Source organism: Rhinoderma darwinii, chromosome 1 (genome assembly GCF_050947455.1).
Source record: "Rhinoderma darwinii isolate aRhiDar2 chromosome 1, aRhiDar2.hap1, whole genome shotgun sequence".
NCBI classification, from domain to species: Eukaryota; Metazoa; Chordata; class Amphibia; order Anura; family Rhinodermatidae; genus Rhinoderma; species Rhinoderma darwinii.
In genome coordinates this window covers 475,042,668-475,067,486 of record NC_134687.1, presented here as the reverse complement: position 1 = coordinate 475,067,486, position 24,819 = coordinate 475,042,668, and the positions used below count along the sequence as shown (strand labels likewise).

Genomic DNA, 24,819 nt, shown 5'->3' with positions numbered 1-24,819 from the left:
CTATCGTGGAGGCACAATTTGCCAAACCCCAGTCTTTATTATACATCCTACATGCCCCCAGTAATAGCCTGTCGGAGAGGAGGGGCCTGAGATGTATCGCTGATCTGATGCTGATAGATGTCACTCGACCATTAGAATTCAGAGAATTTCAAGACAAATTTAACTTCTCCTCCCAGGCACTATTTCCATTCCTGCAGGCTTCTAGCTACGTAAGAAAAATCATACCCCAGCTGTCCCCTGATCTCACCCAAGTCCTAGTGGTCAACTTAATCATCAAGACTAAAAATACCAGAAGAATGATATTGTTGTATTATAACTTCTGAGATCTCCTATTGACTACACTACCCCTCCGACAGGTGCACACTCTTGGTTACAGTACTTTCCCACGTTATCCATCAAAGATATTATGAACAGTTTATACACTGCATCAAGGTTTCTTCCATCAGCTTCTTACTGGCATATGGCACTGAAAATTGTCCATAGGGCCTACATATCCCCAATGAGAAATTTCCTAATGAGCAGAATTCCTACGTCAGCCTGCCCAAAATGTTCAGAATTGAATGCTGTCCTCTACCACTGTTTCTGCGGCTGCCCCGTTATCCAACAGTTCTGGAAGAGAGTTGAAACCTTTGCACTACAGCACTTAGTTAATTTTGTACCGCTCTATCCTGCTTGGCCAATTTTGTTTTTTTTGGATTCAGACGCTCCTCTGTGCGCTTTCAATGCACAAAAAAATGCTTTTTATATTTTCTAGTGCAGCTCGTAAGACCATCCTACAAGACTGGCTTTCGCCTCATGCCTCACCCTTAAAATTGTTTTTAGAAAAAGGTTCCCATATTTTCAGAATGCCTACACTGCATAAAGAAACAAAAGTGAAAAAATTATTTTCCTTATGGGATTCATTTATTGACACGCTCCCGCCCAGGATCAAACAAAAACGTAACAACTGCTTTCAATATACCACATGGTATCTTAAACAATCAGTAGCTGGCCGTCCACCAATCTCCTTATGATAAACAGTTGTGTAATCACCTAAACTATACTACTCTGATGAATGAGCCTTTTCGCTCACCAGTAAATGGCTCGCATCCTTCATATGCTAAACCTTCTTTCCCTCCCTCCCCTATGGTTGATATATCTCTAAATCATACACAGAACTCTTCTCCATACTGTTTATATTGTGAGCATACATACATAATTCTGATTTACCATTGTACCTCTTATGTTTGGACTTATCTGTTATGATGCTCTTACTGTTTGAGTTATTTTGATTGAGTACCTAATGTGTAAATGTTTGACGTCCATATCGATTTATGTCTTACCTCTCCTTTCTGCTCCCCTTCCCTTCCCTACCCTTGTTATATTGAAAGCTTTGTCGAAACGAAATAAAAATATTTTGGAAAAAAAAAAGACTCACATTTCCCTCCTTTCCACCTCATGCAAAGAGAAACATATAAATTTATTTTAATACATTTCATCATAGGAAGTAATTTTACATCTGACATTATCAACATTTTATATTATATAAATAACCTCTTTTAGACCAGATTAGTATAAGGATCACTTCACTGGTAATATCATCATCATCATTATTATTATATCAAATATCATTTGTAAATGCAATAAATTTGGTACTTAGGGCTGGCCAATAAAATTGGCTGTGTTTTAGTACAAGTTTGCGTAAGAATAGTGTGAAAATGATAGTAAAATTTTTTTGTTTTCACTTGACTTTCACTTCACTTGACTTTTTGTTTTCACTTGACTTTGGGTGTTACTTTGTGCTGTGTACATATGTACAAAAAAAATCTGTAGGTACCTGGAAACAGTCAATGAGCTCCTGTATCAGATTTGTTATTAGTATGTAACTGTTTTTAGTACTTTGCATAATTGAGTCCTCTTGTGTACGGACTGTGGATCTGGGCACATTAAGATCTTAAAGGGGCTGTCTGACTATTAGGCGTTGTCCACTTTCTTAATACACTTTCTTAATATTAACGTCATATAACAACATAAAAAGTTCTATAACTAAGATCGTGTTCCGAGTCCCGTTCTGCTCTGTCATAGGAGCAGAACAACGAGAATACCGTAAGCTCGGGATCCAATGCATGACGGAAACCAACAACGCCTGATGGAACCCAGGGACTCGGTTGTGTCGGGTCTCTGTCATGGTTTGTGTCATTTTGCCATTCAGTATGCTGCGCTGTTTTGTCCAACAGAAAAAACAAAACCTGTGGCGGAAGCCCCTAACTGAGCCCTCGACACAGATGTGAACAGGGTCTTACCCATAAGATGTCGTCAAAAATAATGCATCCCTTGCCCAATTTTTAACTTGTGCTACGAGACTGGGGACCATGTAAACAAGGAGATGCAAACATATACAAACACTGTACAAGTAATAGCTTGTATATGTCCGCACATGCGCAGGCAGCGGAAGCTATGGATGCAGTGGTCACGGTTTTTTCACATAACCGCAAAGTTCATTAATGCGCTTCTATTGGTTATATGGTTCCCTGTCCCGCAGCGCAAGTTATAGTTTGAGCGGGGCGACAAACTATATTTTAAGACATCCTATGGCTAAGTTATGTAACTTTTTTCCTAAGGAATATGACATTGATATTTAGAAAGTGAACCTCTTTAATATTGATGTCACATCCCTAGAATATATCATCACTGTGTGATATGTGGTGGGCTGACCAATGGTACTCCCACCAACTATGCGAAGATATGCGATCAATCCCTGTAATCCCGCACAAGACACGAATACACAGTACTCATACTAGGTATTCATATGTTAATCTTACTGGTTGATTGATTATGTGCTAATATGTATAAGGCATTCATGTGTTATTTTACGAAACTCTGTCTGCCGCAGCAAGGATGTTTGTTGGCCATATGCAGGTAGCATCAGTGCAACTTTTCTTAATACTTTTGTCAATTAAATTAAAAAGTTTAGATAACATTTTAGCGACAGTACATATTTTGCTTATCTTAATTTAGTAAAAGAATACCCAAATTCCGCAAGATCAACTATTCTTATCAAAACGTGGAATTTTTCCTATTCCATTCTGCTTTAGCATAATAAAAATTGTGGTGTTTTTTAAAAAAATACTCTGTATTGTTGTGCACATTTATCCTCATCTACCAGCAAAGATCTGAAAGTGTGATTAACACCGTAAAAGTACCAAGGTACAAATAAATATACATTGTGTTTTTTCATTGCTCAGGAATGGTCCCAGCACTTTTCCCGGACGATGAGAAGGAATCTGTTCTAAACCAAATCAGAGATGAAGCTGGAAAACATGGTGTGGGACCTGCCAAAGAGAGCATTTGGCAATTCTTTGTTAACAAGAGTGCAAACAATCTGCATATTGTTCTTGGAATGTCCCCAGTCGGTGATACATTGAGGACAAGATGCAGAAATTTTCCAGGTATGAGATGCATATTTTTGTGGTACCATTGAGTTTAGTAATATCTCTGTGTCAGTACTGCAAGTAGCTTCTATAAAATAAATTTTTATCTTGTTTAGAAATCACATGTTTAAATACACTATTAGGGCATTCTTACTAATGGAGGGGTGTCCTTAGTTCGTGATCTTGATAATTCTCTTTAGAGGAACCAGTCCCTACAATATATGGAACAGCCACTGAGTCCAATGGCCACTTGATTACATCTTATCACTGAGGGTCACAGCAACGGGACAACTGTAACCAGCTCTATCTTGGGGGACTCTTTTAATAAACAGGGATTGAAAAAAGTGCTTAAATGTGGGAGTTGAACCTGTCACGATACAAGATGGATTCCTTGGAAGAACAAATCTTATATAGAGATCTAAAATCTTTTTGGAGGATGGTGGGCAGAGAACAACTGTCTTTCCACAATGGGACAATGTTACTTGTGTAATTTGTTTTTCCTATAATCCCTTTTGATGAAGAACACACATGACATGCACTATATACAACACTCTATTTTAGCTTCCATTTTTCATCCAAATGTTATGGATCTGCTTAAATAAGACATCCATAAGTAAGTCTCTAGTAAACGTCATGCACACATGGATAAAGGCTAGCAAAATATATATTGAAGATTTTAGCCTATTTCTCCTGTAATTCTTATAATGAAAATATGTTTTAACTTCAAGGTTTGGTAAATAGCACTGGTATCGACTGGTTCTTGCCTTGGCCACCTCAAGCATTGTATGCTGTTGCTAAATCATTTTTGGGTGAGTGTATTCCATCTTTTTGGTGCTTTTCTAATCTTAAATTCTAATCATCAATGTAACTCAAACATTTTCTGTATTTTGATCTTTTATTTCTTTACTTATCCTGAAATGTGCAATTGACAGTTTTATATGTTCAGGATGCAGTTGTTACACTTGAAATAGTAAATAAGCAATTATATGTTATAAACTGTTTGTATTATATTTTCCAGGAGAGAACCAAATGATCCCTACTCAGCATTTAGAGCCTGTCATTGGCCATGTTGTTATGGTTCATGATTCAGTGGGAGAGTTTAGCAAAAAATTTCTGCAGAAACTAAGACGAAGCAACTATGTCACACCAAAGAATTATCTGGATTTCATCAACACATATTCAAAGTTACTGGATGATAAAAACCAGTTTAACCTGGGTAAAATATGAATGTGGGATAATGGAAATATCTGTTATTATGATCTGTCATAGGAAATGGTGATTTAAATGACCAAACATGGTCAGTTTACCTACAGAGATATAACAATAAGCAATATTGGTTGTCACTTTCAAATTCACTTCTCATTTTTTCAGAATGTTCAATCAATACCAAAGCAACAATTTACCATCAACTGCGGAGCTCTTTCAGAAATGATAACTGATATCCACAGGATATGCGATAAATGTCTGATAGATGCGGGTCCGAGGTCTGGGACCCGCACCTATTTGAGATCAGGGGTCACTCGACACCATCCCTGCCTGGTGAGATGGTCTCCGGCTGGGAATCGATGCAGAGGTGGTCAGGGTTCCGGAAACAACTGACCTCTGAGCTACGCTGTTTCCGTAACTCCCATAGAAGTGAATAGGAGTTACAGAAACAGCGTCACACAGCAAGCTACCCTGTTTCCAGAACACCCATTCATTTCTATTGTTGTTACGGAAACAGCATAGTTTAGCAAGCTCGAGTGTTTCCGGAACCCTGACCACCTCTGCCGGAACCCTGACCATCGATTTCCAGCCTGAATGCAGTGGCTAGTGGGGACCCCCATTCTCGAAATAGGGACCTGCATTTATCAGTCATTTATGGCATTTCCTATGGATATGCCATACATCTCTGAGATGGAAGTACCCATTTAACGCATACATGGCAGTTGTCTATGTTTTGAGTAGAAATCCTCTCTCGTTTTTTATGAGAACTGCCAACAACTATGTATTTTTAATACTTTTTGGGGACACTTTTTTTTTTTTTTAACTATAGCACAGTGCAAACGGTTGGAAGGTGGCCTAGACAAGCTGAAGGAAGCCACTGTCCAATTGGCTGAACTTAATGTAAAGCTGGCTGAACAGAAGGTGGTTTTAGCAGAGAAATCGGCTGCATGTGAAGCATTACTGGATGAGATATCTGTTAATACTGCAGTAGGTGAGCAATGTTTAGCATTTCCATCTGAACTATTCTTCCCCGAGCATCAAGCAGAAATGTATGTCTTATTGGTTTAAAGAATATCTTAAACTTAGCTGTTTTTGTTGTAAAAAAATAAAATAAAAGTAAAAATCTACAGGGAATTCAGATGTGCATTACTTAAAATTTATCTGAGATTTACAAACCAAAAGTTTACAAAGTTCTGTAAGTTGCTTTAGACTAAGGCTCCATGGTGACGAAAAAGCTGCAAGAATTCGTGACCATCCCAAAAAAAATCTGACCATGTTGGCGTTTTTTACCTTTTATTTGCAACTTTCTTCCTCAAATAAAACATTGGAGTTATAGTAATGCTGCAATTTTAACTGTGAAACTTTCTTTATCTAATCGATTCTTTATATGTTGCTCCTCAGTTGATGTTAGGCTTCGTTCACATCTGCGTCAGGGCTCCGTTCCGACGTTCCCGCCAGAGTTTTCCGTCGGAACGGAGCCCTGACTGACACAAACTGAAACCATAGGTTTCCGTTTCCATCACAATTGCCAATGGTTTCAGTTTGTCTCTGTTGTGCAAGGGTTCCGTCGTTTTGACTGGATGAATAGTCGACTACGGTATTCATCCCGTCAAAACGACGGAGCCCTTGCACAACAGAGACAAACTGAAACCATTTGCACCGGATCCGTCACCATTGAAATCAATGGTGATGGAAACGGAAACCTCTGGTTTCAGTTTGTGTCAGTCAGGGCTCCGTTCCGATGGAACGGAGCCTTGACGCAGATGTGAACATAGCCTTAGATGACATGACAAGTTCTTCACCAGCGTTTGATGCATGAATGTTTATGCAGAAGTTTTAATTTCCATCTTTTTTTTTCAGTCATCAATAATATAGCACTGAGTGATGATTATTAAAAATTGTGAGTCATATAATGTGTGTTCAAAAATTACAGCGGAGGAGAAAAGAAAGCTTGCCGAGGAGAAGGCTGCAGAAATAGAGGAGCAAAATAAGGTTATCTCTGTGGAGAAGCAGGAGGCAGAGAGTTCCCTGGCTGAAGCTTTGCCCATACTCGAAGCCGCAAAACTGGAACTGCAGAAGTTGGACAGGTCAGATGTCACTGAGATTAGGTAGGTCACACTAATTTAGCACCATACATTATCAGATCTTACTCCTGCAAAATCTATTTTGTATTTACATTTAAATAAAAGAATAATATTTTTATATGAAAAAAATCTGTAAACTTTTCAAAAAGTAACAACTTTTTGCTACTCTGAGACTAAGGGCCTATTCACATCAGCGCTGGCTTCCGTTTAGGATTTCCGTTCATCTGTTCCATCAGTGGAACAGATGAACGGAAAGCCAAATGGAAGCATCGCCTCCATTTGCCTCACCATTGATTTCAATGGTATTTTTTTTTGTTTCAGTCTCAGTCCCCCTCCGGCAGCTGACGATATAGTCCCTTTTAACTTTTCCTATATATAGGATACATGGGATGCAGAGTAGTGAATATATATACTGTGTGACATCCACAGTATGCCCTACCATAGACACAAATGAAAAGTGTGGACATTTGTAGGAGTCACATCTGCTGTCAGAATGAAGAGTTTTATAGTCCTAACCAGCTGTGAAGTCTCCTCAGCAAAATTGCCATACTACTGCGGAGGCTCTGCTACTTCCCTAACAAGCAGGAAAGAAAGCTATTTCTATTGGCTGCTCTGCAGTGAACAAAATTTCACTGTGCAGAGTGCTGGCTGTGGGGTTAGTGACTGAGCATTTGTGTCTACCAGCGCTCATTAGCTCATTAGGTGGACGTGCACATTGCTATACATTGTGAACACCAGGAGGCGACATACTATGAAAGTGAATTTTAACACTTCACTTGATTTTTTCACAGCATGTAAATTGCAAACATTGTTCATTTTTTATGATCTACACAATGAATTTGATATTTAATGTGATAACCACTTTAGGGTTTAAGGAAAGAATGATGTTGTCTATGGCTACAAATCCTGTTTTCACATTTTATTTTTTTTAAACTATGTCTGAGAAGTTTTAAGAAGCATCTGTCACTATAACAGACCCTTTTAACATGTATAGGATATCCCAATGTACTGAAAAAGGGGCCAAATGCTAGTGCACTCTATATGCAGATACAGATATGTACTCTATTAGCCAGTGGCCAATTAGAAGCTCTGAGAGGGTCTACGTAATTCCCCTTAAACTTATTCAAAAAACTTCCTTCTCTATGGAGACAAAGAAGTACATTCATTAGTTTTACAAGAAGTAGGGGGCAGATGGAAGGGACTTCGACTAAAGGATCAGACTACACAGGGTTTATTTGTAGTCTGTAACCATGGGGTCATGTTCGTCTCCCTTTAATCAAGACTATTTGCAAAGTTGCTTCATTTTTTACTTTAGATTAATTGGAGCAATAATAAAGTTGGTTGCAAAGGACCTTGCCTTTAAATAGTAGCACATTTTTATAAGGTCTTTTCAGTGTATATTTTCACTGAAGTGTCTTTGGTCTAGTTCACATCACGTTTTGGCCATATGTTTAGTGTGTACGTCGGGAAAGGTCCCGACGTACACGCTAAACGTGTCCATAGGCCTCCATTAGCCCAACGCAGACCAAAAGAGTGTCCTTTTGGTCTCTGTCTGGCTGGTATACATCTGTATACTTTTTTTTTTTTTTCTAAGAATGGAAAGCGTAGTAGACTACTCTATTCCATCCTGAGGGATTCCGAAAAAAGTATACCGCGCGGTATATTTTTTTTAACATAAGAGCCTATGGGTGGTGGATGCCACTGTATGGCATTCGTCACAGGTTTTTATATACATTGGGAAGCACCCCACATCACTCTCCATATATGGACAGTGATATCAGGAGCTTCTCCAGGGCCGGAGTCCACGGTCAGAGAACTTTTACGACTCTCTGGCCGTGAACTTCAGCATTGTAGCTCCTGACATTACTGTCTATATATTGATATTGACATCAGGAGCTCCCCTGGGCACAGAGCTTCAGGTAGCACCTTGCCCAGTGAGGGTTCGGGCAATGTATTCAGAATGGGCATGATGAGCCTGTCAAGCACTACAGCTTCTGTGTCATGAGCAAATGGGCTTCCATCACAAGTGATCTGTCCTGCTGAAGATTCCAATTGTTAAAAGTGACATTTACAAAAGCCATGTGCTATATGTCCAGACGTTGGCACTTGTGAATGATTCTTAGTGAATAGTAGCGAGCCTCTTGACGAAGCAAGGATAGATGTATTTTTTTGTTGCTCAGCCTAGGGTCTCCTGTAATCTACATCTGAGACATCTAACATCAGAAGGCCTTCTGCAACAGAATTCTTCACAGCACCTGGCATGTGAAATGATAATAGATGTGATGTGTGTTGGCACCTTACATTTATAAAAAATATGAGAGCAAAAATAACTGTATTTTAAGAAAAAATCTGAAAATGAAGGCATATATAATTTTCTTCTACAGCATAATGCACAACCTGTAATGTTAACAGACAAATTCATATCAGAATATATCAGAAATAAGATACGAAGAGAAGATCTTAGCTTTTGTAGTAAAGAGTTGTACAATATAAGTGCTCATAAAAAGTCCTAATATTTTCTCAACCCCAAGTATTAAAATTCTCTTAAGTATCCTGAACATTCTCAGTTTGTGAGTATGATGTGGAATAAGGCTTTTCTCTTACTTTACGCTCATCAAAGGAAGATGTAAGTACATGTGAGGACCTTTCTGATTTGGGGTGCTGTGAGTTTTTAACGTGAGTGACTGTATTGTGGAGTGTTGATATTTTGGTATCCATATAGTTGATCATTGCTGCAGTCATGATAACATAAGGCCTACTTTTATTATCATTATAATACCCCATATCTTTGTATAATGTAAGGATAATACAAAGCACTGTAGCTTCTATAGCATTAATGGGGTATATTTTAGAATATTTCTTCATACTGTCTTCTTGACTAAGGTGTTTCATGTCAATAATAGAATGTTTACTCCGGCCTATACGAGTTAATCGAAAATAAGCACAAGAGTAAATGTGAGATTACTGGTATGTCAATTGAACGTATATTAAATATATGATATAGTCTTTATATTCACTGGTATTCATAGTCTATTTACCTGTAGAGGTGATCAAGGCAAGAAGCAGTAATTGAGGAGGGGTCTTTATTGTACCTTAACAAACTTCTAAAATCTATATCTATCTATAATACACTCATATTTCATATTTTATGATATAAGTGAATTGACTAATATTCTTGTTATAGAATGTCATGCACTGTACATTGGATTATCTATTACAGTTACATAGTGTGTTAGAGATTGATCCGTTTGCAGTGGTCTACTCGAATATCAAACACAGTTTACATAAAAATGAACTTTATATTCATTTATTTTTAATATTATTATTATTGTTATTAATTATTATATTTAAGGACTTTTGCCAAACCACCAAGGGCAGTCCAGGTTGTTTGTGAGTGTATCCTGGTGATGAGAGGCTACAAGGAGATCAGCTGGAAAAGTGCTAAGGGAATGATGTCAGAGCCAAACTTCCTGAAAATACTTATGGAAATAGATTTTGATGCAATCACTCAAAATCAAGTCAAGACAGTCAGAGGTAATATGCTTATATTATGCCGGGGCACTTTTAATGTCCTCTTTGCATTACATGATATTTACATTAGCTGGTGACTTACTATTATTCTGTCATGTTGTGGGATTTCTTTGTAGGATTCTTAAAAAATCTCAATGCCACATTTGAAGAGATGGAAGCCATTAGTAAAGCTGGATTGGGAATGTTGAAGTTTGTTGATGCCGTAATGGGTTATTGTGATGTGGCTAAGGAGATTAAACCGAAGAGAGAAAAGGTATGCAGTATGTTGAACCCCTTAATGACCGGGCCTGAAAAGGCCTTAATGACCAGCTAAATTTTCTGTTTTTTCCTCTCTGCCTTTCAGCAGTCATAAAGTTTTTATTTTTTCATTGACGTGGCTGTATGAGGCCTTGTGAAATTGGATTCTTCTTCTGCGCAGTTTGGGGGGTAGAAAAAAATTACTGTGTATGTTATATAATTTATTTTTGTGCCGTGAATATAGGAAAAAACTATTTTCATTTTTTTATCCGGTTCACGTTTCACACTAAATAACCTGTTGTATTAATTCTTCAGGTTGATATGGTCATATAGATACCTAATATCTGTAGGTTTTTTGTTTTTATGTAATGTATGGGCAATAAAATATATTTTTTGCAAAATAATGACTTTTTTTGGAAATTTTGTATTTATTTTTTGTTCATTTTTTTTATCTCATGAAGGGATAACTTTATTTACAACTTTATTTTTTATTTATAATGTATTACCATACTCCTGTTTGCTAATACATTACACTGTGTCACTATGACACAGGCTGCTGTTAGGGCAGCACATAGCGTGTCCTAACAGCAGGCAGACAGCCCTGGGGTCCAGGGGCATAACTAGGAAAGACTGGGCCCCATAGCAAACTTTTGACTGGGGCCCCCCTCCCCTGGGTGTCACACAACCCCCCCCCTTGCAGATAGTGCCTTTTTTACAGCCCCCCTGTAGATAACGCCATACAGCCCCCTCTGTAGAGAACGCCATGCAGAGTCCCCCCCTGTAGGGAACGCCATACAGCCCCCTGTAGATAACGTCATACAGCCCCCCTGTAGGTAACGCCATGCAGAGTCCCCCCCTGTAGGTAACGCCATACAGCCCCCCTGTAGGTAACGCCATGCAGAGTCCCCCCCTGTAGATAACGTCATACAGCCCCCTGTAGGTAACGCCATGCAGAGTCCCCCCCTGTAGGTAACGCCATACATCCCCCCTGTAGGTAACGCCATGCAGAGTCCCCCCCTGTAGGGAACGCCATACAGCCCCCTGTAGATAACGTCATACAGCTACCCTGTAGGTAACGCCATGCAGAGTCCCCCCCTGTAGGTAACGCCATACAGCCCCCCTGTAGGTAACGCCATGCAGAGTCCCCCCCTGTAGGGAACGCCATACAGCCCCTCTGTAGGTAACGCCATGCAGAGTCCCCCCCTGTAGGGAACGCCATACAGCCCCCTGTAGATAACGTCATACAGCCCCCCTGTAGGTAACGCCATGCAGAGTCCCCCCTGTAGGTAACGCCATACAGCCCCCCTTTAGGTAACGCCATGCAGAGTCCCCCCCTGTAGGTAACGCCATGCAGAGTCCCCCCCTGTAGGTAACGCCATGCAGAGTCCCCCCCTGTAGATAACGTCATACAGCCCCCCTGTAGGTAACGCCATGCAGAGTCCCCCCCTGTAGGTAACGCCATACAGCCCCCCTGTAGGTAACGCCATGCAGAGTCCCCCCCTGTAGATAACGTCATACAGCCCCCTGTAGGTAACGCCATGCAGAGTCCCCCCCTGTAGGTAACGCCATACATCCCCCCTGTAGGTAACGCCATGCAGAGTCCCCCCCTGTAGGGAACGCCATACAGCCCCCTGTAGATAACGTCATACAGCTACCCTGTAGGTAACGCCATGCAGAGTCCCCCCCTGTAGGTAACGCCATACAGCCCCCCTGTAGGTAACGCCATGCAGAGTCCCCCCCTGTAGGGAACGCCATACAGCCCCTCTGTAGGTAACGCCATGCAGAGTCCCCCCCTGTAGGGAACGCCATACAGCCCCCTGTAGATAACGTCATACAGCCCCCCTGTAGGTAACGCCATGCAGAGTCCCCCCTGTAGGTAACGCCATACAGCCCCCCTTTAGGTAACGCCATGCAGAGTCCCCCCCTGTAGGTAACGCCATGCAGAGTCCCCCCCTGTAGGTAACGCCATGCAGAGTCCCCCCCTGTAGATAACGTCATACAGCCCCCTGTAGGTAACGCCATGCAGAGTCCCCCCTGTAGGTAACGCCATGCAGAGTCCCCCCCTGTAGGTAACGCCATAGAGTCCCCCCCTGTAGGTAACGCCATAGAGTCCCCCCCTGTAGGTAACGTCATGCAGAGTCCCCCCCTGTAGGTAACGTCATGCAGAGTCCCCCCCTGTAGGTAACGTCATGCAGAGTCCCCCCCTGTAGGTAACGCCATACAGAGTCCCCCCTGTAGGTAACGCCATACAGAGTCCCCCCTGTAGGTAACGCCATGCAGAGTCCGCCCATGTAGGTAACACCATGCAGAGTCCCCCCCTGTAGGTAACGCCATACAGAGCCCCCCCTGTAGGTAACGCCATACAGAGTCCCCCCCCCTGTAGGTAACGCCATACAGAGTCCCCCCCTGTAGGTAACGCCATGCAGAGTCCCCCCCGCCTGTAGGTAATGCCATATAGAGTCCCCCCCCCCTGTAGGTAACGCCATATAGAGTCGTCCCCCCTGTAGGTAACGCCATACAGAGTCCCCCACTGTAGGTAACGCCATACAGCCCCCCTGTAGGTAACGCCATGCAGAGTCCCCCCCTGTAGGTAACGCCATGCAGAGTCCCCCTCTGTAGGTAACGCCATGCAGAGTCCCCCCCTGTAGGTAACGCCATAGAGTCCCCCCCCTGTAGGTAACGTCATGCAGAGTCCCCCCCTGTAGGTAACGCCATACAGAGTCCCCCCTGTAGGTAACGCCATGCAGAGTCCGCCCATGTAGGTAACACCATGCAGAGTCCCCCCCTGTAGGTAACGCCATACAGAGTCCCCCCCTGTAGGTAACGCCATACAGAGTCCCCCCTGTAGGTAACGCCATACAGAGTCCCCCCCCTGTAGGTAACGCCATACAGAGTCCCCCCCCTGTAGGTAACGCCATGCAGAGACCCCCCCCCCCTGTAGGTAATGCCATATAGAGTCCCCCCCTGTAGGTAACGCCATACAGAGTCCCCCCCCCCTGTAGGTAACGCCATACAGAGTCCCCCCTGTAGGTAACGCCATAGAGAGTCCCCCACTGTAGGTAACGCCATACAGAGTCCCCCCCTGTAGGTAACGGCATGCAGATTCCCCCCCCTGTAGGTTACGGCATGCAGAGTCCCCCCCCCTGTAGGTAACGCCATGCAGAGTCCCCCCCCCCACTGTAGGTAATGCCATGCAGAGACCCCCCCCCTGTAGGTAACGCCATGCAGAGTCCCCCCCTGTAGGTAACGGCATGCAGAGTCTCCCCCCTGTAGGTAACGCCATGCAGAGTCCCCCCCCCTGTAGGTAACGCCATGCAGAGTCCCCCCCCTGTAGGTAACGCTATGCAGAGTCCCCCCCTGTAGGTAACGCCATGCAGAGTCCCCCCCCTGTAGGTAACGCCATGCAGAGTCCCCCCCCCTGTAGGTAACGCCATGCAGAGTCGTCGTCCCCTGTAGGTAACGCCATGCATCCCCTATCCACAGGATAGGGGATACATGTGTGATCGCTGGCATTGATAGGGAGAACGGGGGACCGAAAGTCCCCCGAAGTTCTCCATGACTAACCTCTGACTTCCGGCGTCTGAGCAGCTCAATAAAAATGAGAGGAGTGCTGGTCACGCATGCGCACAAACGCGACCGGCGCTCCATTCATTTCTACGGAGCTGCCGACACAGGCCCCGGAAGTCCGAGGTTTGTGATGGATAACTTCAGGGGACTTTCAGTCCCCCGTTCTCCCTATCAATGCCAGCGATCACACATGTATCCCCTATCCTGTGGATAGGGGATACATGTCTTTCATTTAATGGCAGAGCGGGGAGATACCTCCCTGCTCTGCCGTAGTGTTCAGTGGCGTCGCGCTGTAGCAGCCATAGCGGCTGCTAGCGGAGCCTCCGGCCATGGTGGGGGCCCGTGCCGGTGGGCGACACGGGCCCCCTCATGCCACCGGCCCCGTAGCGGCTGCTACGGCGGTAGTTACTCCACTGCTGGGGTCCTTTCTAGTACCCCAAGGCTGGCTGCAGAGGGCTCCCCCAGTCTCTGATTGCATCATCAGATTTCCGGTGACGCGATCGAAGAGGGGAGTTTCCTTTAATCATGCCGCGGTCATGGATCAAAGGGTTAAACAGCTGGGGTCTGAATTTTTTCTGATCCCAGCTGTACTCAAAATGCTTCTCTAAGTACAGGAGCTGTTAACTAACAGCTCCTGCTCAGAGAGAATGAGCGCTCCCAGGACCTGCACCGCTTGCCGTCAAAAGACAGTGGGCAATTGGAAAGGGGTTAAATACATTTTGAAAAGAAGTCTCTTAATTGTGTATCTTATTTGTTGCTTGTATAGTACCCACATATCCGCATACTGTACAGAGATAAGGAGGATGGAATAGGAGTCAGATATTGATAGCCTAAGACAGGATAAGCCATGAATACTAAGTCCACTCAACATTTTTGGTAATCAGAAAATTGTAAGAAAAAAATGACTTCTTCTATAATGCAGGTGGCAAAGCTGGAACGGAACTATTACATGAGCAAGCGCGAGCTGGAAAGGATCCAGGCTGAATTAGCCACCATACAAAGTGAATTGAAAACCCTTGGAGAACGGTATGAAGCTGCCATAACAGAGAAGCAAAAACTTCAAGAGGAAGCAGAAATTATGGAGCGCAGACTGATCGCAGCTGATAAATTGATCTCTGGCTTGGGATCGGAGAATTTAAGGTAAGTTTATAGAGCTGTCTTATATAGGCAAGACATCATTGTCTTCAGTTGTTTTGTTGCATTGTCCATCTTTTATCTCAGATACTTTTGACCAGACTTTGGTAATTTCCTTAGATCTATGTTTTTGTTTCCGCCCACATACTGTACATAAAAAGCCATTATAGATTGTTATTTTTTAAATGACTACAAAATAATCTACATTTTTCCGGAACTATAATCTGAGTACTACAGATCCATGTGGTTGGTTTGATGTTGGGTATTTCCTCATGGCCCATTCTTTGATGAGCAAGTAGCTTTATAATTTTACAGATCTATTGTATAGATTTAGCTGTATCTGCCCTCAGACGTATTATCATATGCTTTCGTATTTTTTAGGTGGACAAAAGACTTGGAAGAGTTGAAGGAGAGAAGAGTAAAGTTACTTGGAGATTGTTTGCTCTGTTCTGCATTTCTCAGCTATGAAGGTGCTTTCAACTGGGAATTCCGTAAAGAGATGATTTACACAGAATGGGAGCAGGACATACTGGACCGTGAAATTCCTCTTGGTCATCCATTTAGGGTTGAGAGTCTGCTCACTGATGATGTTGAAATTAGCAGGTAGACTGGTTCTCCTCCTTTAAACAGTTTGCAATGTGAAGATTGAATGAATTGGAGAGATAACTCTGTCTATCCATGTGTGGAGATTATATAAATGTGAATGATTTGATGCTTCTGTGTTGAATTCCATCTTCTACTGTAACCATTTAGCTGTAACAGGTCTCGTTGCGTTCATTTGATGCTATTATCATGAATATGAATTGAAATGTTTATGATCTATCTACCATGCACTATTTTGCAGGGACAGAGTGCAATAATTCCACAGTTCAGGAAATGTTAATACAGTCTTAGGGTTTGTCCACCTCACATTTTTCAGCCTACATTTAACGTATATGCCGGGAAAAGCTCCCGACGTATAAGTTTAAATGTAGGGTGTGACGGATGCCTAACAGATAATCCCATAGGCTGTAATGTTATCCATTTAACAGATACGTCGTGAACTCACAAGACCTTTTTCATGATGTAACCGTTAAACTGATACTATTATAGTGTCACAAACAAATACATGGAAAACAGTGAGGTCCCTGTTCTTCCCAAACCTCTGTCTTTACCTACTTGTACGACCCGACCTAAACGACAGCGCACAGCTGGGCGGCGTTCCCTATACTAGTACAAGTGGAACTGACAAAGGGATAAGACAGAGACAGTACGAAATAACAAAGGGTCACCTGGGAAGTACACGGAGGGAGAGGCAGGGCAATTGCGCCACGGACAAGTCCGGGCGCAAAAGGCGGAGTCAGGCAGGCAGGCTCAAACCGGGAGAGTGCGGAAAAACAAAAAGTCAGAAGGCAAAGAAAAGTCAGGTGTCCAGCTGGGGTCAGGGTACACAAAGGAGTCAAAATGCAAGTCACTTTGGGGAGTCTGAAACAAGGGAAAGCACCAGGCTAGGCAACTCTAATTACAGGCAAAGGCCTACTACCCCAGGCTCAACTAAATAAGGAGAGAACTGGAGCTCAAGAACATCAGCCAGGCTTTGATTGGCCTGACGTTCCTGAGCTCCTATTGGCTGCAGACTGCCTCAGTCTGCCAGGCCGGGTGATACCCGAGCGAGTAACTCTCGACGTCCTGGAAACCGAGGGAGCCGCAGGAAGGGAGTATGTGACATATAGCCTATACAGTAGGTGACGGATATCATGTTCATCCATTTAACACATTCATCACCCATAGGCTATAATGGCTAAAAAGATACTGAAAGCTCATGACGTATCTGCTTAACGGATGCCTGTGACGGATGCCATACAGGTGCATCCGTCAGCCATAGGCTACCGTGTTGAAAAAATTTAAACTTTTAACGTATACGTTCTTTGAACTGAACTCTGCAAGATGGAATAGCGTAGTGATATACCGGCCAGATGGAGGCCAAAAGGACACTCATTTGGTTTCCGTCTGACAATGGAGCCCTAAGCCCTATGTACACGCTAAATATAAACAAAAAACGTGATGTGAACAGCCCCCTCACCTTTAATATGCGATCACAAAAATTCAACTTCCATCACCAAAGTGAACAACCGTAACCGTGCTCAAGTATTACATATTTTGTTCGCTATGTGACTTTTATGCAGGTGGGGCTCAGAAGGATTACCTCCAGATGAACTTTCAATACAAAATGGCATACTGACGACCAGGGCAAGCCGCTTCCCACTTTGCATAGATCCTCAACAACAAGCTCTGAACTGGATCAAAAGAAAGGAGGAACGGAATAACCTTAAGGTTTGCTTAGCATCTGTTTCTTACCTGATAAGCACTGTAGTCAGTTACAGCTTATGTCTAGTATTATACAGTAAATCTGTTCGGAGATAATCAGATTCTACTATGTGCAGTGCTTGTGGGTGAGAAGGATTGTTTCTATCATAGGGATTACTATCCCTAGAACTAAATTACATAGAAAAATTATACTACCTTTCTACACACTCCATCTTCCCTACTTATGCAGATTCTCAGCCACACTTCATAGTGCACTGTCCTCTCAGTAAAGGAACTGTAGATGATACATGACGTATATATACGAGTTAGCGAAAATGGCACAAATGGCATTATGTGATGTAAGTAACAGAAGTTTTGGTAACATTTCTAAGTAATTGTGACAAATATATTATGCCACATGCGCCGTTTTGATAATCATTTGGAGCAACTTGCTAGAAATATTACACACATTTCTCTTCCTAACAACACCACATGACAAGTGTATGTGTTCACCAATAATTTGTGCTAAAATTTAGTTATGCCAATTTACGACTCCTTGCAGCCATGATTCTTACTCTTTAACACATTTAAACATTTTGTTGAGGTAGACATAAAAACATCAAAAACACGTAATAAATTTGCCACACACCATTTACTCTGTTCTGGAGCATTCTGGACAATTTTCAGATTTCAGTATATATATATATATAATATGTATATGTATGTATATATATATATATATATATATATATATACTTGTTTATATATATGTATATATATATATATATATGTATATATATATTGTCTGCATGCATTGCAATGTCTTGCGATGCCCCATGCACGGGAGAAATAGATACTCTACCCTATGCTGTGGTGCTAAATATTTTGACACTGACTGTAATGAGTGTTTGTGTCTGTGTTTACTCTATCACTGATCAGCAGCATCTTTTTATTTTCCATTTCTCTACATAATAGGTATATACCAGTTCAGGAGTTTTTGTATTAGGAGTGAAGTTTTGTTAGGAAGAGCAGCTTTAACTTCTTTTAACTGCATTTGTTTACATGTTTACTGTTGTTGTATTATTTTGGTAAAGTATGGCGAACGTAGTTTATGTAGTAAACTGAATTTCACTGGAATATTTTGGGTCATTCTATTAATTTGTATTTGATGCTCTCATCTGTTCCATCTTTCCTAATGGATTAGAGAGACTACAGAGTGAGTGACTACATTTTACAGTGACTGCAACAAAAAATTAATTATTGATCTTTTTTCTGTTTAGATTTCCTCTTTTAATGACCCTGATTTCTTGAAGCAATTAGAAATGGCCATTAAGTATGGCTTTCCCTTCCTCTTTCAAGATGTCGATGAATATATTGACCCTGTCATTGACAATGTTTTAGAGAAAAATATCAAAGGTGCCCAAGGTCGTCAGTTTATCATCCTTGGGGATAAAGAAGTGGATTATGATCCTAACTTCAAACTGTACCTGAATACGAAACTGGCAAATCCTAAGTACTCTCCGTCAGTGTTTGGTAAAGCCATGGTCATAAATTATACAGGTATGTTCCCGTATGAAATAAAATCCACAACTTTATCTCATTCTTCAGATACATTTTCATTGCTGTTTGTGAAACTTAAGAGCAATTCCACCAGGTATTGCTCTTTAATGTGCATGATTTACATCGGGAGTGTTAATCATTTGACCTCGATTAGATAATATTTTAATGTTGTCCATGCATCTCTTTTCAATGTTTTCCTCAGTTACTCTGAAGGGCCTTGAAGATCAGTTACTCAGTGTCATAGTTGGCTTTGAAAGAAGAGAGTTGGAAGAGCAAAGAGAACATCTTATTCAAGAGACCAGTGAAAATAAAAAACTGTTAAAAGATTTGGAGGACTCGTTGTTAAGAGAGCTTGCCACCTCCACTGGTAACATGTTGGACAATGTGGAACTTGTTCATACACTAGAGGAGACAAAATCCAAAGCTACAGAGGTAACTATCCAATGTCATTGTGTGAGTCAAGACATTGGCTAGGAACATATTTAATGTTGTGCCAAACTCACCTGGGTTTTCATAGTAGAGAATGTTATGTGCAAGTGCAAGGCCGGTATAAATAGGCCAATCTGGCCAAAAAAAGCTAATAATCAGAGTGTAGAAATGATTTGTGCATTTCTATTCACTGAGTGATGGCTAATAAATTCACTAGAATTGTTGGATAGTTTTTTTTTATCTGGAGATACAATTTAGATTTAAAAAATTACTAAGTGGGCAATTGTAAGAGTCCAGATTTGATTTTCGAAAATGCACTATAGAAACAAAACACGAACTCTAATTATATTTGAGCCAGTGAGCAATGTCTCAGAAAATTCCTGTGCTCATACAATGTATCAAAATGTAAATAGTATTATAAAAATGATCTTTGACATGCAGATTGTGTCACTAATTTGCATTGCAAAGGGTGAAATCAGCAAATTTTAGGGTCTGTGGCATATTGTAAAATCTGCTGCATGCCCTAAAATCCATGTGTATTTTTTTTTTAATACATCATACTGTAATATGCAACAAACATTGACAACAAATCTGCAGTTTCTGAACATACCCATAGGGTATAAGGTGTAAAAATAATAGAACCACACTTGTAGTTGGCAGGACATAGTGAAATTAGGTAAACCTTTATTGTGAACATTGATGAGGTATTCTTGCATAATAAGATTTTTAATATTGACAGTTTTTCTGGTTATTAATAAAAATGTCTATGTGTGCTGATCATTAATAAGTTATACACATCTGCCTTCATCGGTGTCAGCAAATATACATGGAACAGATAGACAACCTTCCATTATATAACGTAAAACAATAGAAATCTAAACATCTTCGTGTAAAGTGTATTGATAAATGTTGTGTTGCTTGTTGTTTTGTGTTGTTTTTCTCTTACGACCATCTGTTGTTAAAGAAGTACAGATTTATCAATCGCGATTAATTATATACCTTTAGGTGTCTGAAAAATTGAAACTAGCGGAGAGGACGGCAGTGGACATTGATAAATTACGAGATGGTTATAGACCAGCTGCTAAGCGTGGGGCCATACTGTTCTTTGTCCTTTCTGAGATGGCCTTAGTCAACTCAATGTATCAATACTCTTTGTCATCGTTCTTGGCTGTCTTCGATTTATCTCTACGGAAGTCTTTGCCTGACGGTATTTTGGCCAAAAGGTTGAAAAACATAATGGACACCTTGACATTTAACATTTATAACTATGGATGTACAGGTTGGTTTTTACAAAAGTTATTGAAAATGTTATCCAGAAGGCCAGGTTGTCCTTTTGTAGAACTGTGATATGAGAGCAGCAAGCAAACAATTTAATTCTTTTAACTTAACATAAATGTTTCCTTCTTCTTGGTTAAAAACTCTTTATATCATATGGCTTACAGAGGTGGAGACATGTAATGAAATATCTAGTTTACTAAGCGTCACTTGTTTTATTTACTGCTAAGAAACCAAATGCACATACCACATTTAAAGTATACCTGCTCCTGTTTGAAAAAAAAAAAGTCATGGTCTGTTCACAGCACAGCGTTGGTAATATTCATGGCGCATGCACTGAACGTGTCCATAAACCCATATACACCCAGTGAATGCCAAAGAGTGTTCTCTTTACATCCTCTAGACAGGTATACATCCATGCAGCCTGTTGCACTACCCTTATACAGTTGGCCGACATAAAAGAATTATACCACGAGCTATATGTTTTTTTAAACATGGCATTTTATGGATTACATATGCAACTGTATGGCATACAGTCGCATAAGTTGGGAGTTTATGTTCGGCACATACCCTGGGATAAACAAACATAAACATTTAATGCGGTGTAAATAGACACTTACAACAGTGTAGAAACTGTTGAAATCTGAATAAAGCATTTAAGACTCTGGCATTCTGTATAGGAATACTTTCTGTAATTCTCCTATTGATTCTAATAGATGCCGCACAGCAAGGTTTTCTGTGTTAAATAGAGGTAGCAAGGAGAAAGGTAGCCCAAGCTGAGTGCAGATTTCAACAGTTTGTACACAGCGTACAGCACAGACCCCGGTTTGCTAAATCTTGCAATATACTTAAAAATGTTGTGTCAGGCCTCAAGCACACGACCGTAGATTTTGTCCGTAATTACGGACCAATTCATGTGTATGGCCGACGGACACCTTCCTGTGTATTTATGGGAAGGTGTCCGTGCCATAGAAAAGCTCCGCAAAAGATAAGACTTGTCCTATGTTTTGCTTTTTACGGACCGTGCTCCCATACTTACATATGTGGGAGCACGGCCCGCAAATGGGTGGCTGTTCGCGGCCGGCCGTGCCTGTAATCACGGACCGTGATTACTGGCATGGTCGTGTGCATGGGTCCTTACATGTCAATAATAAGATGCAATTTATAAAAGAAACATTATTTAAATAATCAATCTTACTGTTAAGTTATAGATCAACCAGACACCTGTATGTATAATGTCCTATTGTGGGTAAAGTCAAAATAATATGAACATTTTCTTTTAGGCTTGTTTGAAAGACACAAGTTGCTGTTTTCCTTCAATATGACCATTAAAATAGAACAAGCAGATGGCAGAGTGCCACAGGAAGAACTGGACTTTTTCTTAAAAGGTGAAAGAAATGATCACTTCAGGGTGCACCACAATTACTATTCACACTATGCTGAATACAGAGGGCGTAACTTGAAGCTCTGGGGCCCCAATGCAAAATCTGGAACAGGGCCCTCCACCTACTATCTGCCATTTATAATACTGGTCTATTCTTATGTGGCAGAGGGGTATTTTGACCCCTTTAGGCAACAGGACCTGGGTCGACTGCTGCCTCTGCACCGACTATGGCTATGCCCCTGGCTAAAATGAGCATTTTTTTTCAGTTGACTTTTTTTTTTTTACCATTTTTTTCACAGATTAGCATACAATTTCTTCACAATTCCCCCCACCCTCTTTCCCCCCACAAACAAAACAGTGTGCACCGCAACTAGAGGCGTAACTTAAATCTCCTAGGCCCCAATGCAAAATCTATAAAAGGGCTCCCACCTACCATATATTATTTATAATACTGGTGTCTTCTTATGCGGGGCTGAAGGGGATTTTGGTCCCGCTTAGGCTCCAGGGCTCGGGTGCGACTGCTACCTCTGCACCCCCTATAGCTATGCCCCTGACCGCAACATAAAATGTCCCATTACAGGCATCAAGAACAATCAATCTGCAATCAGTTTTTGAATTTTTGATGGAACCTAGAGTACAAGGAAATAAGTGGTTATGAAACACATGACAATAATCAAAATGGAAATTTGTATATAGTGGATTTGCAAGGAAGGACCTCTGTAGCGATTACTGCAAAAAAGGCAGAAAAAAATCAGGTAGCTCACTTACCCCATCTTACATGAGAATAACTCCAATAGTAGGCCTTCAGTTGTCTTTTTGACATATAAGTCATTTTGGTTCTTGTTATGAGGTTTCAAGTAGTGATTTTTATTTACTTGGTTCTGATCTTTCCTAATCTCCTAGGAAATATATCGTTAGAGAAAAGCAGAAGGAAGAAGCCATGTTCTTGGCTCCCTGACCAAGGATGGGAAGACATCATCCGCTTGTCTGAACTATTCCCAGCATTGTTTGGGTCGCTCCCTGATGATGTAGAGAGACATGAGTCAGAGTGGAAAGCTGTAAGTGTCAAATCCATGTCAACGTTATATCACACAAACCGCGGAATGGTTAATATTATTACTGCTGGCGTTGTACAAAGTCTACTTTTATCAATAAATGGATGTATTGTTATATTTATGGTAATTATACCTCATATTGTGATAAAATATAGGTGTAGCACTCAGGTGAGTTATATGGAGAATTATTATTAATACATCCTTTGCCTTTCAGCCCACAAGCTGCTGCAACTTAAAGACGACTCGTGGCCTCTCCTGACATGTCTATTTAAGTAAATACTTGTATTCCGCATGAAATAACAATTCTGGAACATCTTTTTTTTAGCACTGATTGGACATTTTCAACCTGCGTAGGGACACCCCCAATTGATAACACCCGGTTGTCAATTTATTCATAAGTTTCTAGAAGGAGTAGCAGAGGAACGGCACAACGTAGAGTTTTGTGAAAATATGCTCCAGAATTGTTATTTCATGGGGAATACCAATGTTTTCTAAAATAGACATGTCAGGAGAGGTGACTGGTCCTCTTGAAAAGTGTAGAATATCACTAGGATATGTCACCACCGATCGGTGGGGCTTCCCCAGTATTGCTGCCATGTTGTTTTATCGATCAGCTTTCAGATCCCCACGAACCATCCTACAGATATGCCACCAATGTCTGTCTTGAGACAATTAAAGGGGATATGGTTTTATGTAGAAAAAATAAATAAAAAGATGCTTCATTGTATTCAATGTTATGGAACTTTGTAATATACATTATATTTGACTGGAGTCCTACTCAGGAGGGTCCATAGTTATACAAGTGTTAGTGTTAGTTTTCTATATAGTGCCTTCTATAGCTATGGGATTGTTGCACAGGTCTCCATAGGGAGAACTTGGATACATTGTAACAGATCCAGCAGTTGTGTGTGGGACTGTTTTCAGAATCTGAATTGATGTTTCCATTCATTGAGATCAAACAGAGATGTCAAACAAGTTTGGCTATGAACACAAAGTATATCAGAAATGTTCACAGCTTTCCATTAAAAAAATAGTAATCTTTATTCCCAGAAGACTGGACAGACACGTTTAATGTAACCATTCCAGATGTTTATCTTAATTTCCAAATAAATTTTTTATTCTGCTTGCTGTTGGATTGCCGAAAGCTTACGTGCTTGCATATTACTTTCTTCTATTCAGTGGTATGACCTGGATACACCTGAACAATACCCCTTCCCTCTAAGCTACAATGACAAACTGTCCACCTTTCAAAAGCTGCTGCTCCTGCGATGCTTCAGAGTAGACCGTGTCTATAGAGCTGTGACTGACTATGTTACTGTCACCATGGGAGAGAAGTGAGTACAGTAACTGCTTTACTAAACTCCTTTACTACATTTTCCTACATACATGCAATATCAAATGAAATTACTCTCTTTTACTATTTCCATAATTCAGCTGCCTCATACCTGCGTTTCTCTAGCTACTGTGAAACTACAACTGCCATCATGCCCTGCATTCTGGGAGTTGTAGGTCCGTAACGGCTAGAGAGCCGCCAGTTGGAGACCACTGCCATAATTAATAATTCTAATAATAATAATGTAATCATCAGATGTGTTCTATTATCTGAATATGATCTGTAACCAGAAATCGGTGTGTGCTGCCTGTAGTGTAACACACTTGTG

The 24,819-nt window shown here is 41.2% G+C and overlaps 1 protein-coding gene across 1 annotated transcript in view; it reads left to right on the top strand.

Annotated features, from left to right (window-relative positions):
• The window catches only part of DNAH10 (dynein axonemal heavy chain 10), a 198,176-nt gene that overhangs the window by 151,330 nt on the left and 22,027 nt on the right, over nt 1–24,819 (top strand). Inside the window, exons 53-68 of the mRNA XM_075833733.1 lie at nt 3,225–3,428; nt 4,139–4,219; nt 4,429–4,626; nt 5,446–5,607; nt 6,550–6,724; nt 10,053–10,234; nt 10,348–10,484; nt 14,958–15,175; nt 15,551–15,772; nt 17,335–17,482; nt 18,736–19,015; nt 19,218–19,447; nt 20,450–20,723; nt 22,003–22,107; nt 23,007–23,161; nt 24,338–24,492. Of these exons, the coding sequence (XP_075689848.1) occupies nt 3,225–3,428; nt 4,139–4,219; nt 4,429–4,626; nt 5,446–5,607; nt 6,550–6,724; nt 10,053–10,234; nt 10,348–10,484; nt 14,958–15,175; nt 15,551–15,772; nt 17,335–17,482; nt 18,736–19,015; nt 19,218–19,447; nt 20,450–20,723; nt 22,003–22,107; nt 23,007–23,161; nt 24,338–24,492 (2,926 nt within the window). The remainder of the gene's footprint in view (nt 1–3,224; nt 3,429–4,138; nt 4,220–4,428; nt 4,627–5,445; nt 5,608–6,549; nt 6,725–10,052; nt 10,235–10,347; nt 10,485–14,957; nt 15,176–15,550; nt 15,773–17,334; nt 17,483–18,735; nt 19,016–19,217; nt 19,448–20,449; nt 20,724–22,002; nt 22,108–23,006; nt 23,162–24,337; nt 24,493–24,819) is intronic.